A 19,928-nucleotide genomic window follows, 5' to 3' on the forward strand; every position below is an offset into this window, starting at 1 on the left:
TAACTCGAATATATCTGGAGAGTCAGAAAGCATTCTACGGTTGTCTTTCGTTCCTCTTAAATTTTCTACAATTCCTCCAAGTTCAAATCCGAAGGAAAGGAAGAACGTTTTCTCCCCTAGTAAAAGTTAAGACACTTTAGGGCATGTTCAAGTTATCTATTTATTGTTCCTGAGATACAACTGATGAATTTTATCCTACTTTCAATCTTCATCGCACCCCAGAATCAAATCCTTCTCACTTACAGATATTTTTATCTACTTACATCGCTATTTTTTACGCAAACCTATATTTCATATATGATTTCTTCCTTAGATAACAATTTCCAAATAATTTCCAATAGCTTTGAAAATAATTTCTATGATAAATTAAAAATATTATATACACAAATAAAATCAATAATTCATTTTGATTCTATCGAGTGCACATTTTACAAACGTTTCCTCCTCCATCTTCGTTCACACCTAATTTTCATCAGAGTCAAGAATTAAATGACGAATTACCTGCATCGAGATCCTTAACAGAGATTAACTTTCTTGTTGGAAAAAAGATGGTAAAAATTCCATTCCCATCGTTCGAAGGATCGTTTCCTTTCTCTTTATACCTTGGCTTGCTCCGTTCCTTACACGGTGCTACACGTGTCATTTTGTACATGTGTATTATACGTGTACAGGTGTAATGGAATGTTAGTGGAAGGGAAGGATCAGGTGTGTTACGTACAAGGTGCGATGAGTTGGAAAGATGGCAAGGGGTAGTTTTTCGAAGAGGTTGAAACGGCCGAGGGCGGGACGTGGAAGTGAGTGGAATAGGCCTAAAAGTCGGACTGCGACGTGGCCAGAGCACTCTCGGCCGTTTCCTCGCGTCGTCATAAGGGTCTGGTCACTTCGCCGCACTCACAGTGCGTTGGATGACCTCGTCGATCCACGCGATTGCTTATCGAGTGATCGCTGAAACAGAAGAAAAGGAGCTAATTAATTTGATAATCAAAAGAAGACAACCGAAGATGATATTAATGAATATCAGAAGAAACAGATTGATTTTATTATGTTTTTTAGATAAAGAATTCTCGAATATAACGGATATATTTACAATAAAGCACGTGTTTTAATTTGCATTCGTTTCTTTTATCCATTGGACTATTTTATTGTTGCAGCAACGGTACTTCATCATTTGCGATTCCTCGAATGTATAGAAATTTCATTTTTCCATTTTTTATAGAAAAGTTTGCAGATTTTATTACTCATTATTCCTTGATTTATACTTACTTTTATGTTATGCTATTATATCATATTTATATTTGTTTCTGTGCCATCTAATGACGCTCTTTGTTACATTTATTAATTTATTAATTCACTTACATCTTTAATTATTGATTATTAAAAGTAGCCCAATTCGGTTTGTATGACTTAATAATCTAATCTAAGTAACTTAGTGTATCGATATAGTTGCAAGAACACCATAATTGCCAAAGCAGAGACAAATTCACTTGAGAGTGCAGATAGTGAAACAATCTAAACAAATTTGTGATGTGCATGTGTATTGCAATAATTTTCTATTCTTATGCAAATATTCTTAGAAGAATAAAATTATTCAACAGTTTAGATAATATTTATTGGCAAAAAATAATTAAGTAATAAAATTGTTGATATTTCTGTTACCATAAACTAAATCACATAACATTTAAAAGAAGATACTGAAGTTCGAGCAGCTTCGGATGATAGTACACGTGAATATGAACGATATGAACATTAAATTCTTCGAACAATGCTCGTCGAAAATGCAAATAATTTCCGACGCCGCGGACAGATGTGTCTCATAAAAGACTGTCGCGAACAATACGTTAGATCCTCGGTTCATGTTTCAAAAGGATCAATTTCTGCGAACAATAGGTCTGCAAGCCGCGAATAATTTTCTTCGCTATGATCTGACTGATGATTCAACCAGCTTACAATAGCCGCTGAGACGAGGATCGTGGTCGAAATTAACTTTCCATCCTTTCCTCGAACCTTCCAACGTGTTCAACGACGTTGTCGGACCTTCGTTCACGAGCCGAAAAAATGCTTCAACCCAAATATCGTAGACTGATTCCCTTGATTACATCCTGAGTGAAGAATAAGGCTTGGCTGCTACTTCAGCATAGAAGGCTCATTGAAAAATTGGTGTTTTGAGGTATTAAGTATTAATAGCTGAAAGTTGAATCGTGATAAATTGTTTGATGGCTGTTGTAAGGGGATTTTATAAAAAAGCAAGAAATTATCCCTTTGCCTTAGAAAATATTTTCAAGACTTATGTGAAATGTTTGTAATAACAACGATAATAATAATAAATGAGCTATTAACTAATACAGAAGTGCTATAATGCCTTAACAAACAAGGACGGAACACCATAGAAACAAATATCAAATACTTCAAAAGGATTAAGAAGAAGAAAAAAAGATAAGAATAAGATGGAAGTAAAAAAGATATAAGAGAAGAGCATTGTAAAGGATAAAAAGAAAAAAGGAGGATTTGGGGCAAAGAGTAGAGAGGAAGAGGGGGAATATCAAGTGAAGGACAAAACTAGAAAAGATGGCAAAGGATGGATGGGATACAAAGAGGATAGAAACAGAGGGAGAGGGACAGATTAAAGTTTCAAGTAAAAGAAGGAAAATGAAAGTGAAGAAACGTAGCGAAGAAGAGAGAAGAAAGAAAGTGGGAGATAGAGGGTGAGACAACAGGAAAGAATATTAGGACGGATGGAAAAAGAAAATGGCAATAGAACTGCAAAGCTGGTAGCAATTCACTGGTTGCACTGTAAAAAACCTGAATATGATGTTACCATGACCTACATCGATGCGACTGTGAAAAGAACAGAGAATAGAGGCCGGGCCATTGTCAGCGGTTGCGGACCGATCATATCGGACGAGGCAACGAAGCTCGCGCAGTAGTTATGACCTGATAATGGTCAGACAACGCTGTGAGTTGCGTGATAGGCCTCGTTAGAGCGCACGTAAGAATTTTTAAGTTATTTACTCGTCTCTGTTTGCGCAGCTGTGAGTCCATTTTGATGAACCCATCAATGCACTTAATAATTGTTCTTAATGCATGGGGTAATCCATTAGAAATAAATCATCTTAATATTTTGTGATACGCTACATGTATTCAGATTAATCCAATTATTTCGATGGCTACATCCTTTGAATGGAAAATTTAAGAAAAGGGTAAGAACGACATAAGAAATATGTAACATATGTAATAATATATATAATAATATAAGATACCTGTTTGGATGAATTTTAATAAATTATAGAAACGAAGTTTCTTAGAACGTAGCTTAGAAAATGTGAAGCAGCGAACACTGCTGCTCATTTATCATAAAATGTTCCCATCTATGATTTCTTTCAAATTAAAACTTCCTGTTGTTCTTTAATATTTATGTATTATTCGTCACGAAAGGTTAATAAACATTAAACAATTCATATAAAGCATATAAAATATACAATAAATATAATAATATACAATTGTAGTATTAACTAGTCCAAAGGAAGTAATTGAATACAAAATATTCCAAACATGAAAATATGGATAATGAATAAATTATAATATATACTACATAGTTAATAAAATTCTATTTTATATTACAATTCATTGCTTTTCCTCCTATATATGTTGAGATATATTAAACTAAAAAAAAAAAAGAAAAAAGACATGAATAATATATATATATATGTCGTATATATGCAAGCGCCCTCGTATAGAAACCAATTATTTGATACGTGGAAAGTGTTTCGAGCAGCCGCTACTGTTGCCCTATATAAAGGCTCTTAATCTATTTGAATAGCTTGCTGATGAAAATCGATACCATGTATTTATCAATTGCGTAATCGAGAAGTACGCCAGCCATGCTCGCAACGCTTAAGCATTTTGATGATTTAGAAGAAATCGTTCGAAACGCGTAATATGAGGTCGAGCGTAGATAGCTAGTAGTCACGACTGTTTATGATCAGAACACGCATATGCCTTGATAGCATTTAATCGACAAGCACGATTATAATCGCGTTAATTCTTACGACGTCTCTTATTAAATCAGACATCTTTGTCATCAGGAACAACATTAAAATTCTACTTTACTTTAGTCATTATTTTATTTTAACGATGATTAGTATAGATATTATAAACTTTTTGACTGTGATAAAATCTTCCTGGCTTATTTCGAACCAATTGTGTTCCTGTTTTGTTAATTTTGAGATAAAAGAAGTTTTAACGCAAGACATGAAATTAAGAAATTTTTAACGGAAGAACAGAACGATAAGGCGGGCAAAAAATTTGTAATTTTTTTTAAAAATGATCCAAAAGTTACAACAAGGTTAAACTTTAGAAGAGTCGAAGGTACAGGACAGTGGATGTTTTGTTTCTCTTTTCACTATTGAAACTTTTCACTAAATGGAATTTTACATATAATTAATTTTCGAATGTTATTAAAATTGTTTAGCAGAGTAGATAGAATAGCGATCGAAGACATAGTGAGATGAAAATTCCGACATTCAATTCATTCCCTGGAAATCGAGTATGACCTATTAATGGTTAATAATCGATCTGCTTGAGCAGAAATTCCATTAACGACGATGTGCGGAAGCAATTTTAGTGAGGCATTGAAACGGTCGTTCTGTTAATTTAAATTTTTTCGTTGCGGGGAAATATAAACTTAGGCGAAACGTGTCGCAACGATATTACGATTCTGATAAGATTCCGATTCATCAGAATTTTTTCAAAATCTCAAAAACGTTGAATGATAAATACGTATCAATAAAGAATTTATGAAACAGATTAATATCGCTTAATGTTAGCCACTGAATATTTAATATCACGATAATATGACACAAACGCAAAGAATTTAATGAATTAAGGGGAAGATAGAAGGATATTAGTAATCATCGTTCGAATGACACCATGCTCGAATTATCGACAATGTCGAGAACGGTATTATAGATATTAGACGCGATTAAATCGCGATTACGAGTGATTCGCTTCAATTTGTAGCAGCGTCTATTAAATATCGATTTCCGCGCAGCAGAATTTCCATTTGCCGCGGAATATGAAGGTGGTTGGTAGTGGTGCTTTATCGTGGCGCAGCTATCGATTGCTTCTGCCACTAGCTACTTTTTTCTTTATTCTCTTCGCTATTTTTTACCTTTCTTCCGTATATATTTTTTTCTGCAATATGGTACGATGAAAACGTTGCTGGGCATGGAACAAGATACCGGCAAGAGTAATTAAAGCGGCGGTTTCGATCTACCCACAGGCGGAACGAATCATACTCGTAACCAAGAGATCGATCACGAAACCGGTGCTCCCCGCTTTTGTCCCACCGAATTAGTTATGTGTCAACATTATTATACTAACAAGCCGACTGTCGTGTTACCGAGTTATCGATTTGAACTAATGCACACCGAACACTGTTTACGATAGTTCTCGAAAGAAACTCAATTCTAAGAACATTGTACCGCGAAATCGCTAATAAGAGTGTTTCTGATTTTCCGATAGCCTGTGAATGGCCTTCGAGATTGCCTTGATAAGAATCCTTGTGTAATTGTGACAATTTAGGGGTAAAATTGTACTAGGGATATATTATTCGTTTTATGACAAAGATCTTATCTTAAAGGTTACTGGAATGGTTTGGAAATTGGATGGGTTACTACTGCTGATGATAAGAGATGAAAATGATGCCGATGAGAATATGGTAGAAAATATATAGTATTAAATACGTAATGCATAGATAAAACGCGAAATCGTATATAATAGAATAAAATCATACGGTGATAATTAATAATATCCAGAAGAGCTAAGGAGATCAATATGATTAATTTAGTATCTACCGTGACTATGAATAGTTGATTTAAGTGGAAATAAACTTGGATTACGTCAAATAAATTCCATAATTACTTGCATGATCTATAAGATATCATTTTAATATTCTGAATGTTCTTTGATATTTATGGCCTTTATTTCCCCGATACAACACTACAGAGATTCGTTTCTTTTTATCCGCACGAAATTTTTATCTTATCTTTGCAACTGCAAGGTGACCCGAAAATAAAACATCTTCCAGTCATCAAACTCTCCTTGATATCCTAATACGTCCATTCCTACTATCAGAATGATCTAAATTACATATACCTCTGCTTCTCTTTTTCTTCTCCAGATACACACATACTCTTCTATCTCCTATAAAATTCTAATTTATTACTCAACAGGAACCTTAAGCCATTGTAAAAAATAATAAAAAGGACCTGAGAGAAACGTATCTATATGGGAAAAAATATTGACAAAAAATAAATGAACAGACATCCTCGACCTTGTAAAAATCGAAATCCTCGAATCGTCTTGATCTCAGCCACAGGAGGCCTTATTAAATGCGTGCTCCGCTACGGATCCAATATCTCGCGTTCGACGAAATCTGGTCCGAGAAGCAGCTTTAAAATTTGCCATCACGCTGCTCATAATCATAACTTCAATTCCGTCGAGGATACAAGTCACGACGCGAAAAGGGGGTCGAGTATTTGTCCTCTTGCTCTATCCCCCATCTCGTTCTCCGCCACACCCACACCCTGTTAACTGTCTATAACGTTCGCTGACATTCTGAAAAGGTCAGAGCCGCGTTTAACGACAACGTTTGTATACGAGGATCCATCTAGAGGATTAAACCCCGTTGAATCGGTGAGACAGGCTCTTTTGAAGGATCGAATGCTTTCACTTCGACAAATATTGGTGACCGGATAATTGGAAATTGAGATACCAAGACTTGATTCCAAGTATTCTTGTTCGTTGAGCACAATGCTTACGGAGGTTTGTTAGAATAAAGTGGTCTAAGTTGCAGCAAGATACAAGAAGTATATGGTATCTACTGGTGACAGTGGAATTTTATAGGTTTAATAAAAAAAAAAAAAATAAAATAAAAGGTGTATTAAAATTAACCAAAGATGCTGGTTATTTCCCTGCCTGGCATTGATAGTGGCACCAAAACTTAAAAAACGCAAATTTTAGAGGAGAGGCTTTTTAAAATTTACATTTTTTAAAAGGTAAATACAGGCCCTGTTAACATAACTGCCCTCTGAGACGGCAGATGTGATACGGCACATAGACACATTAAAACTAAGTTTATTATGCGAGCACCAGGCGGAAAGTTTATCCAAACCAATTTTTGATAAAAATGCATCAACCAAAAAGCGAACATTAATATCGATGCAATTTGAAATTGCTTAAATAAAGAAATAAAAGTATAGTTAGCATCATTTTGTGTCTCTAGTGAAACTACAGTTTCAGATAGATTCTAAAATACCAGAGACCGCGCTGAAATAAACACATATAACTACGAATAAATCGAGTTGTAGAGATTCGGCTGAAAACTCGCCTGTTTATTGAGATTCAAACCAACGACCACTCTTTGCGATTACGAACCCAAGCCCAAGTTTATTAACCAATAATAAAGTGACAAACAACATGACAAAAAATATCTTGCTGCACACTCTGTAATTTACATAATGTTATTAGGATCGGAAATATAGAAATAAGAAATTCAACTGTATTATGCGTGAAATATTATAGTGTTTCCAAAACCAGAATTCTCACTGTATCTAAACACTCTTCAATTCAGGAATATACATAATATTGTTAAAAATCTTTCCTTATACAATGTCCCGAGAAAAATCATCCAACTTCCACATCCATGCCATCAACGATCGCTGACGGGTAGGGAGTTAGGTGAACACATACTTGGAAACCGCGAAGGGTGATTGTCCTTGCCCTTGGTCTAACTCGCACGCACCACGATCGACAACATGAAAGCTCGCGTGAGGGGCTGATTTTAAGAAAATGATCGACTCGGTGCGCCCCTGAATACAGTTTCACTCCGCGGAGAAATTTCAGGCATTTCCCTAGTCGAGTGTAGCTGATGAAGAAGCGCGTGCACTCACGCACGTATCTCGGGTTAGCGTGATCGTAATAAATTTACCAGACTAAAAGCTTTACGCTGGGCTCGACCAGTAGCAACCGACGAGCGGGATACTTGGTCTCGCGTTATTAATTTCGCCTGCTACTCGTATTCCCTGGGATTTAACTATGATTTCGAATATTTGGTGAATTACCTCCCTAGAAACTGCTACATTCAGATTATGCTGTGTTCGGCTACCTCGGAAATACATGGACGGCTGGATAGACTAATGAGAACCGTGTGCAAGTATGTTTCATTTGGTTCGCGTTTGGTTGGTTTCAATTTATATGTTGTAATATGGATAGTGAAGTAAAGACGTTTTGACGAGTGGATTATTGATTTATTTTTCAAGGTAATTTTACTTGTGGATTATTGAACGATGTTTTGGAATAGAGACGCGTTTAACTTGGAATTATTAAATAATGAAGATATCTGTCAGATTAACGAAGAATGAAATTTCCACGGTTTAATTCTCGATTGTTATTTCACTGATAATCATTAATGATGAAATTTGAAGCATGGAATATTAATTCGCAACGTATTGTTCGCGATAACGATATCGTAATACCAAGCTAAAAAAAAAAATTAGTCTTTTTATTAATGGCAATTATCTGGCGACCTGTACGTTGGCAGAATTCAAGCTGGTTTGCAATCTGACATGAAAAGACGCATTAAAGCAAATTGTTCTCTAATTACCTTTAATTGTGACGAGCAAAGAAAAACATCATTCGACCATCAATATTCTTCCATTAATTGAAATTGCCTTACTAGTATCTAAAAAACATTTTATCGTCGTTTCACAGAATCAATTTGGCAAATAAACATTCGTTTCATTCCAACCTCCCGCAACGAAAACATAATTAACGCACGCATCCAAAAGTACATATTAACTGTAACGAATCAGAACCAAATATGTAATTTCCACTGGAATCAAATATATACATGTTCAAAATATACGTATATATTAAAATTAAAACCAATCAAAACATTATAAGCTTATAGTACGTGAGTGATCATAATCATTCGGCTAAGAGGATTAATGTGCACGTAATATAATTGAATTAATCACATACCTCGCTGATCCGCGAGGTTAATCTTCCATAATCCGAATTTTGTCTGATTTTGGAAAAAGAGAAACTATAATTGATTATAGATTCTTATGTTCTTATATTATAAACTATAAAACTATAAACTTTCAATTTTTTTTTTACTTTTATAAATAGATTTCTTGTGATTGCTGAAAAGATAAAATACGAGGGTAAAAAGATAAGATAACAAATAGCGGATGTTTATGCAAATTCATATTTTTATTAATATAAACAAACAAGTGGAATCTGAGTAAAAGCTTGTTTCATCCATTAAATATTGTAACCAATGCTTTATTTTGAATATGTTATTTGCGATATATAATATTTTTGCATATTACGTACATGTAAATTTTCCATAAATGCATAAACACCCACAATTTAGTAATGAATAAATGCAGTATTATTATAAAAGTGTGGACATGACTTTTTTAATTCCAAATAAGATAATATGATACAGTGGAAGTTATAATGGAAATCTGGACAAGGTGCGATTTCAACCTTTCCATCGGACGACAGATTTTATAAACAGATTCCTCTTTTATAAACACTTTTCGCCTATAAATAACCTGCCTTTTGCTTTTACTGTTCGGCTTGGATGCCGACGGTACTCTACGAAATAAGCTCTCTCCTTCTCACCCCGCGCCTTTCCCACGGCTATGTTCAATATTTAATCGCGATCGGTGAAAGTGTAGACTGCCAATTTCGTCGAGCGTTTCTAACTAAAAATAAACCCCGACTGTCCCGTTTTAATTCCACCCTTCCGTATTTCGATCCAATCTTCCGTCTTACTCTGCAGAGAAAACGAAGAATTATAAGGTTGATCGGAAAGTTCCGTCACTATATTTTACCTGTTACGTTTACGACCAGCTTTCTGGATTTCTACGAAACGCAAGAACCTTAATTCTACAGGATGGTTCATATAATTGGATTAAATTCTTCTTTCAAAGCAATAGAAGATAGGAATAGGAATTTTATTAAGCAAAATAAGATATTTTCAAATAATGTATGTGTCTGTTGGGAAAATGTAAATGTTTGAGAGATTCGAAGAATCTTTTTCTTCTTCCTCTTTTTTACGCACCTTCTGACATAAATATTTTGCATTGAAACATATGAATCTTACCTTTACCTTCTCTCCATACAAACATGATTTTCTCGTTGCAGATTATGCGAAGGTCAACATGTTGCACATCGTTGAATTTGTTTTTTATCAGCTATAAGACTGTTACGATGAAAATAGGTTTGTCCTGTTTAAAAATATTTCGATGACATTGAAATCTTGAAAAAAGTAACCTTGAGAAAAATTTTTTATCTATCACCACATTTACTCCTTCGGACCGAATATATGCTTCCCTTGATATTTTTGCCTATCATAAAAAATAACCGAGATGCTTAAGATGGTCAGGTTAAGCGAAACACCCTGCATATTCTTATCATTTGTAAAAAATTCTTCTACTTGGTAATACTATATATTTTTTAATATTTCAATAATAAGTGTGAAGAATTCTATAACGAGGAAGTAAGTTAAAACGCGATAAGTTAAAAGACAGTGTTAATGAATGAAAATCTTATTGAAGAAAAAACCGATTTCTTCTTTCAAATACATAAACGAATATAACTTTCAAACATCCCAATACATAAAATGTCCCAATACATAAATTGTACGTCTAAACTATTCCTACTGCTATTCAAAATGCGAGCAGACAATTAAGAGAAATGTGTATAGTTTCGAAATGTAACGGATAACGATTAAAAAGTTCGTTCGGTGTTGTTTTAAAGACGCTAAAAGACGCATTAATGCATAAAAATGTAACCCCTGAAACAAAATAACTTTCTACTTACGAGTATATATACTCTACTCCATTACAAGACACCATGTACAGTAAAACTTACTATTCTGCATGCTGATATCTTCAGATGTTTTATTCAACCTAAGCAGTTCGCTTTCGTAAAGTCTCCAACAATATATTATAGCGTCAGTGTATAAGTTAGGATAAGCGTTACATTATAAATACATTAAGGAAACAGAGTTATCGGTGGAACTGACTGCCGATAGTTTTCTTTTTATTTTTAATCGTTAGCAGACGATGAGGGGCTGGTGGCCACGTACAATCCTTGTGAGGCATGTAGGCTTAGGCCAAAAAGGATGTGCGTGCGTGCGTGTGTGTGTTTGTAGCCAGTACCTGTGTGAAGACAAGAGAGTCTTCGCCAGGGAGTGTAAGCGAATGGAATAAATTAATAGTTCAACTTCCCGTGACAGTCATCCGCTCTGTTATTCCTACAATATTAACTATTGTCCAGGTCTTACAATTAATTTTATATCCTTTTTTCCGGCAGCCCGAAATTTCTCATAAATATAAGATAAGGTTGACCTACCGCTGATAAAATTGTTCAGCAGTACGCAGGCTTTCTTCTCGCGCTCCAACAACGTGTTTCGAGTTGGGTACCGGCGTCCGAATCGAAATAGAACAAGTGCGGCTTATCGGTTGCCGCGACCCAAAATATGCAAGACAAAGACCGGGTCCTTGGGTATTTTCAAATGGGGGAAGTTTAAAATACAAGAGGCAATAACTGTGGCATATATATAGAAATCGTGAAGATACAAAACGAACAGCTGAAGGGATCAGATGTTACCTTGGGGTTGATACTTTTAGAAGGAGAAGGTTAAAGAGAACTTTTGGAGTGGAACAGGAGAAGGAAATGGAAATGGAGGGTAAGATTAAAGTTTTCGGGAATACATGATATTATGCTGGAGATCCACAATTCCAGCTGTTCCATGTTAGAGATATTTTAGAATGTTTATCACTGATTCTCCGATCAAGAAGCATTAATTGCAATGCATGTACTTTTATCGATGACTTATAGGATTATTTATTTTACTTTCAATGGATTTTTAGCAATAGTAGTTCAAGTTCTTATTAATATATCTATATTATGTATTTCAATATTTCTTTTTCATTCAGAAATAATCTTATTCAATTTCAATTATCCAAGTCCTGTCTGTTTTTAAATAAAATCACTTATAATTTTTACATTCATAAACTCCAATCCACTCTTCGGACTCTAGCATATTCCATTTTTATTCTAATTTAAGTACACAGATCCACCGTGCCGTTATATCCACATGGACATGCAAATGAATACGTTGACTCGAAGGAAAACGACTTCCTCTCTCCAGCGACTTAACTTAGGACAATATAATGGGAATATATTAGGAATATATTAAATAACTCTGGTATAATTACTATAGGTATAATGGGTTGGTGGGATGGGTAAATCGTCATCGATAAGGGCGCAAATGGTTTCCCCCGTTTCCTGAAAACAATAAGGGTGCAATTCGCGGGACAAAAGACTCGCGAAATCTCGCGGACAAAAGACGGAACAATAGGTGTCTCCCTTTTCCGTCATATCAGCTGGGACAGCGCGCGTACACGCTCCTATCAGCGCGGCCACGCGAGCCTGCAAGCGACCGATTTTTATTCCACACTGGAAGAATTGGCGATAACGGCCGCCTCGAACCTCGGTTTCGATCGATGCACCCTGTTCTGCTTAACTGATGTTCCGATTATAAATCGATTCGGATCGTGTATGTAGAATGGCTTAGTTAAAAAAGTTAATTTTTTAAGAAGAATAAAAATAACATTGTAGATATAATCTGCAGGTGAGATACAATTGTAAGTAGACTGAGTAGAATTATATTTTTATGTAGCATAAAGCAACTTCTTAAGTAATAATATAAATACAATATAAAGAAATATTTTTGATAGGTAAAGGATTCGTTTTACTCGATAGAAATTATAACCAGTGCTTTACTTTCGATATTTTATATACTTAAAATTTCTTACTCCAGTATATACATTCTGTATGTATGTTGCATTTTCAAATTTACCATAAATTGCCTAGAAATCTGAAGTTTAGATATAATAGATAAATAATGATTGATAAAGTTTGGACTGTAAATATAGAAATAGATCTAAGTAATTTGATGTTTGATTGAATTGGGGTTCGATGATTGTTTGAGGAGAATGAAAATGATGTAAAGTTATAGGTTTAGTCTGGAAACGGACTATAGTTATGATAAAAGTGTAGTTAGAAAGGAATAAATAATAGATATTGATTAGTGAAGTTCGGATTATGCAGGGCTTAGCATAAGTAGATCGTTGAAGTTGCTTCAGAAATTGTATTAGGAGACTCTAAGTATTAGATATATGTGTAGTATAGTAAGTTATAGATAATACAATTATGGTTATAGCAGGCAAGCATAAAAATGACCGAGTTTATGCAAAAGGTAACATATGTATTGTTCTGAATAAAATGTAATGTTACCAAATTAAGATGTCTAAATGTTTTTACAAAAGACAAGTTTTTATAATGTATGTAATAACTTGAATACGTAAGGAAACTACGTACAATGGACAGTAATATATTTCAATGTATGGCAAAAATGTAATACTCGTAAAAGTCAACGTAGTCTGAACAGGAATGGAATTGAAAATTGGTCTAAGTTTAAAGATTTAAATATTTGAATAAACCTAGGTGTATAGTAGCAGATAATTCTAGAGTGAAAAAAGACAATATAACTGCAAAAATATGATAGCAATAAAATATGTAAAAGTATGTAAAAATTACATGCAAATTCCCGTGATTTCAATAAAGTTGACAATGATTCAAAATTTTACGTGCAATACCTGGTCATTTATACCAGTAACAATATTTCAGAGAAGAAGTAAAAAATATAAAAAAGAATCCTGAACACTTTATATACATACCATTGTTAAAATAGGTGCTGTTGAAATTGGTAAAAACGATAGATATCATATATCAAAATCTTAGTAAACAATATAATACTTGATATTCTGCTGCGTATCTATCCGCTGAATATTTCATTACCAAACTTCCATTTTTCGAAAGAATCGACTAAATATTCAAAGAAACGTAAAAATATTGTTAAACAGGTCAATGAATGATTATAAGTATAATATACAATAATAAATATATATTTCTAAAATACTTACTGGGCTTTAATACAGGTATCGTAACATTAACACCAGAATTCCTGACTTGTAAATCTATTAATCTATTAATCTATTAACATTAATACATTATTATAGAATGATACGATAAAAACAAACCTATGTACCTATTTGATAAATCAAATATATCATATTTATAAGTCAATAGAAATTTTGCTATAGAGCGCTCGAGTACTTTTCCAAAACCTACATAATCTTTCTCCTTTTATTAAATGAAATTTGGTAATTCTAGTGTTAAAGCAGATCATTTTGGATTCAACAGATCATGACACGAATATCTCTGTACAATTCTTTTATTACATTCAATGATACACCATAGTTACATACATTCATTCAAGCATAATGTACGCCGTTCATCGATACGAGTCTAGCTCGCCGAGAGACTCCAAGAAATTCTTTCTCCTTCTCCTCCTCTCACCCTTAAAAACGGGATTCCGCTTCAGCGCGGTTACCAGGAATTTGCATTTCTAACTTCCGCGAGAACTTTTACCGTGGAGCCCGGATCTTCTCAGTGCTCCATGCGTTCCAGCTGCAGCTCTGCATCGCGAGACTATAACTTCCGGCAATTCGCGCGCGCCATCACGTCGTCCATACGACGATCTCGTGTCTCGATTTCCGTGCACAAGCGCGTCGATGAAAATCGCAAACGACGATCTTTCATCCTCGATTGCGTCGCAGCCGCGTCTGTAGCGTCGAATCTTTGCTCGAAAGACCGATCTGCCTAAAGAAAAGTACGCAAATTGCAGATCTCTTTCTCTCTCTTCCTCGATTTCCGTTCTCCGGATTTCAATCGGATTTAATTTGATTTCTTGGTGTTTGCACGTGCAACGATGCAAAGCACACAGCGAAAAATACAAGCGCAATCGTTATAATGGATTTTATCTTTATAACAAGAAGTGCAAATCGTAATCAAGATCGTTCTTGATTAAATTTTTATTTCCGAATATTTTTTAACACGTTTTTTTCTTTTTGTTTTTTTCTTTTTTTAGTACAAAAATGGAAATGTGTGATTCTTTCGTAATATAGCTTCGGTTGTTAAACGATTACAATTTTCAAAAAGCTTTCGTATGTGTCTGTGTATATATATATATATGTATGTATATATACATGTATGTATGTATACACTGTAAATGCTCGAAAAAGTGAAATTCAGCATCAAAATAGGTCGCGCTTAGAGAGTATAGGAGTTGTTAGTGTTAACATCTACTTTTTGGCCCCGCATTAATGAACGAACTCGACGTTTCCTGCGAAACTGTTGTGTATGTGTGTGCTACGGAAAATGTTCGAAACTTGTTACGTTCGATTATAACCTTCGCTTCACATTCTTCTTCCTTTTTTCGGAGTCGGATAGTAAAAATTTTAGAAAATCGTTATGTGTATAACTCTTTACGCTAAACCATTTAATATTTAGGAATAATATATATTGTTTACTGAAGTGTATATTATTTTACTATTACTTTTATTTGCTGAATACCTTGATTAATGTTCTAAGATACAGAATTTTTCATAACAAAAATGTGAGTCAAAGTTTTGAAAAGAAAAAGATATTTCAACTCTGAACCACAGATATCTAACCCCTTCCCGTACTTTGTCGAGTCAGACTCGCGATGAAGATTTTGGCCCGAACATGAATATCGCGACCAGATACTTGGGCCAAACGTAAACATAACAAGCCGAGCTCGCGGACTGTTTTTTGCCCGTTACGATCGTGACTGAATGTTAGTTCCTGTCAGTACCTCATAACAGTTAGTCACAATTCTTATCGTTACTGTTACGAAACAGTTCAATTATTAAAATTTAAGAAACCCCTTCAAAATGGAAGATACAAAAGTGTTAAATGAAGACAGTGACAACGAATCCTCTGATAGTAACGTGATTATACCAGTCGCAAAGCGTGTAAGGTGTATGATTATACATGAGAGTAGCGAAGAGGAAAGTACGACACGACAATAACCGAGCTCGCGGATTGTTTTGTTGCCCCGTTACGATCGTGACTGAATGTTAGTTTCTACATTTTGGTTCGTATTGCGACTGTTTACGAGCATCAGTCTGGTCTGTTCAGCGCGCGTCGATGTCTACCGCTTGGGCCCGAGTTTCGTCCAACTAAATGGCACGGGAAGGGGTTAACAATGGTAAACAGCTACATATATTGTCAAGATGTTGTAAGTAGTCAAAAGAAACATCCACAAATACCTAAGTGTTGCAGAAATTGTATTCTTAACCTTGGGGCATCATCTAATTCACGTAATTTAAATATAGAATAATGCTCGGAGTTATTTTCGTAAACCGATGACTCATCGACATGTAGGTACCGGTAGTTCTATTTTTAGCACGGTATGTCAACAAACGACACTTTTGTCGCCCATTGAGCGTCGGCGGGCTCGAGCCTAGGCTGTTTTCTGTTAAGACAGTGGTCTTGTGGTACCTAAACTTTAGCATACGCACACAGGTTTGACCGTGTTTACGTCGATCGCGAGTTGTTTTGTCAAACGTCAAAGCGGAAAAGGCGCTCCGAATTATCTTTGTCAGACGTGCAGCATTGTCACTTTTGCAAAATTTTTCGACCGCGCGTTCACCAACTGACTGCAACTTTTCTTACGATTTGCATAGTCGAATATTGCTGGCCTTATCCGCGTGCCTCGCAGTTCCAGTACTCTAACTCACTCGTACGCTTCACGTAGTATGAGTTGCATTTGTTTCGCTTGTCAATTGTTGATTAGCTCTAAGCTTTATTTCTCGTGTTCACGTTTCTTTAAATTTTGCTAACGTGTTTGTATACTTTTACTTGAATTCTCTTTGCATCCATACTTTTTCGTTATTTCATTGTAGTCGCATTTCGTTGTGATTTATACGTTATATAAATTGGTTTAATCGCCTTTGGCATTCTGCATCGTCTATCTCTGTACCTTATCATTTGGTCAATTATACTCCACACTAACAAATTAATTATAATATATAAATTTCTAATAAAAGTCTAATTTATCTATGTGTAGCTTTATGCTTCTGCTACTTCTTCTTCTACAAGAAAACTGGCTGCTACAATTAACAAGTTTCGAGCAATTTCCATACGAGTTATCCGTGCTTGATATTGTGCCCAGCGTTTCATCCTCGTGTATTCATGCAACACGTAGAAACGAACAGAAGACGAGAAGATGAAACATTGTAGAAATTGAAGGAAAAGAAAGAATAAAATCTCGAAGTGTACACGCATGTCGTGTACACTGGAACGAAATAGTCAGCTTGAAACTATATCCCGAATTGCTTACCGACGACACCATAGTCGCAAGTCGGACGATTTTTGGCAATGTCGATGGAAGTAGCTGAAAAACAAATCGTATCGATAACTCGAAGAGATCTTGGCACGGTACACGAACGCACACATAAAACAAAATGCGACTGGTCCATCGAATTGTGTTTCCAAAAACTTGGGAAACGTACAGGTAAGCTTACACGAGTTTACGAATCGATCGCAGTCTAGCTTTTTTATCTTCTTCGATCGATTTAAAATAGACGATGCTTCGATGTGTACGCTAATATACTTGTTATATTATATGTAAATGACTTTAATAATTAAGATTCTTTCACAAAGACGCATACGTGAGAAACATTCGTGCGAGTCGATCAACAATAATAAAATAGCACACAAGTTAGAAGCAATAAGTGCAGAGATTTAAAAAAGGTGATTTCGGAAATTGATGGCTTCTAATATTCGATGTCCCTGGGCAAGAAATTGTTATTGACATTAAACATTTTCAGATTAACTGTTTCAACGCAACTTGTCGGTTCTTGGTTGGATAATAATAAAAATTATGTTTCTTTTATTTCAGAACTTTTTCTTCGATTCTGATAATATGGAAAAGTAAACAACAGAAAACGACAACTTACAATTTTGAAATTCAAGGCAATTACGAGTATAATAAATAATAAAGTTGCGTGAATGATTTTTATATAAAACAGTCGGCTGACGATAAATCAGCTTTGCTTAGCTCATCGAGCACTCGAAATCTGCAAATTTCTGAACTCCCGTTTTTTAACTCCCTGCACAATATCCCGAACGTGATAATGTATAGAGGGCCAAAGGAACATTTCCCACCTTCGTCGCTGGAAACGTTTCATTGGCGCAAGTTAGTCTCTTCGAGATTATTAATATTTACGTAAATATCAGAATAATATAAACTGCGGTATTCTGTGTTATATGTATATCGAGATATTTTCGCATCACGCAGACGTGTGTTTCCATAGCCTATATCTCGGCAATCAGCAGTGCAACACACAAGCTTTCATCAAGCAAAACTTTCTTTGAAGCATTTCTCGCGAATATGCTGTGTGGATCCATAATAGATTTGAATGAAACTTTTTTTTAATAAAATGGAATGAAAAAATTTGCTGAATAATCAATTAAAAGTGATACTGTTAAAATGATAACAATTGAACATTTTATATATCTTATTTTTAGTTCTTCCATTAAGTTCACTGTAAAAAGAGAATATTGAAATTAGACAACTGAGAAGGTTAATAAGATATCTTTTAAATTACTTGAAAAATTCGTGATAAAAAATGAATAACTTGAACTTCAATAAAAGTACAAATCAAGTATAGAAATCGTTACTTTTTACTCTATAGAAAGATTTACAGAGAACAATTTTTTACTTATCGATAATAATAATAATAATAAAATAAATTCGAAAAGAAGACAAACTTATTGGAGCTGTGAGTATTTAAATTTAATATCTTCGAATAATAGTACGTTGGAACCAATTTACAATATTAAACTTTCTATCTTTAGCACGTTCAGTGTCACTGAATTAATAGTTTTCGTATAATAGTCAGAAAATTTTTCAATTTCGAAATGTATTCACGATCCATTCACGAAATAAACATTAACGAATAAACCAATATTTCAAATCAATATTTATTATTTCAAATATGAAAGCTTAAACGAAGCTCCAAAATTCATGTTTGCAAAACACTGAGCATGTTAAGGACACATACAGGGGGTTTCAAAATTAGTAGCAAGATTTATTCTACTCGTTTCGAGAGTGAAGAATGTACCATACACGTAATGAATGGTCGAGCACTTCACCATACTTAATAAATGTATTAGTGAATAGCTATTCCAAACGTCCCAAATTGTGAAATATAAATTATTGCAGAATTTAAAATCATTATAGCCCAAATTTCGAAATAATTTCGTCTAAAATATGAGAAAAAGTTTCCCAAAATCTACAAAATCGTTATATTCTCTTATCTTGTATGTTTAAGTCATAAATGATCATAATAGTTCAAATTAGATCTCAACTAGGCTACTTAGTTTCATTTTATATAGATATTAATTAGGTTATCAGATATTAATTAAGTTATATGTAATAATTAAAAATTATCAATATTACTTTTATCCAAAATTAGGTAACCTGCTTAAATTTAACTATTCTCTGTCATCTATGACTCAATAACGTCATTTAAGGATCAAACGCAACAAAGTTATGAGAATACATCCTGAAACTTCAAAATAACGTCACCATCAATACTATTTATAAAAGGAAAATGTTCGTAGTCGTTGACATAACATAAAATCGTTTTGTACCACAAAAAATAATCAAAAGCTGGTGAATCGACCAACAGAAACTCACAGAAGCATAATAAAAAATTGATTCCATCCTGCATGTTAATATGTAACCATGTATAATCAATTCACTCTCGCAACGAATAGAAATGCAATGGAGATAACGAACGACAGTTTGAAAAGCACTCTCTGTAGAAGCCTCGAAAGATCGTCAGCTTGAACATCGATCGTGAAAAGCGGTCTCGAAACGCGCACACCTTGCGCGCGCGCGCGCGCGCACG

At 34.5% G+C, this 19,928-nt stretch overlaps 1 protein-coding gene across 4 annotated transcripts in view; it reads right to left on the bottom strand.

The window, feature by feature from the left end:
- Window positions 1-365: 365 nt before the first annotated feature.
- LOC100740856 (protein tipE) overlaps window positions 366-19,928 on the bottom strand; it is a 65,362-nt gene continuing 45,799 nt past the window's right edge. The window contains exons 5-6 of one of the 4 annotated variants that reach the window (XR_004461265.1): window positions 17,351-17,404; window positions 14,360-14,805 (exon numbers count right to left, since the gene is read on the bottom strand). Coding sequence is in view for 1 of the 4 variants with exons in the window: in XM_003487611.4 (XP_003487659.2) it covers window positions 864-945 (82 nt within the window). In the remaining 3 variants the exon portion in view is untranslated. Of the gene's footprint in view, window positions 946-14,359; window positions 14,806-17,318; window positions 18,558-19,928 lie in introns of those variants that run through there. The other 3 variants (XR_004461264.1, XM_003487611.4, XM_033319582.1) reach the window with 3 other exon arrangements.

The sequence above is a fragment of the Bombus impatiens genome, unplaced genomic scaffold, assembly GCF_000188095.3.
Source record: "Bombus impatiens unplaced genomic scaffold, BIMP_2.2 scf_0171, whole genome shotgun sequence".
Classification (NCBI taxonomy): domain Eukaryota; kingdom Metazoa; phylum Arthropoda; class Insecta; order Hymenoptera; family Apidae; genus Bombus; species Bombus impatiens.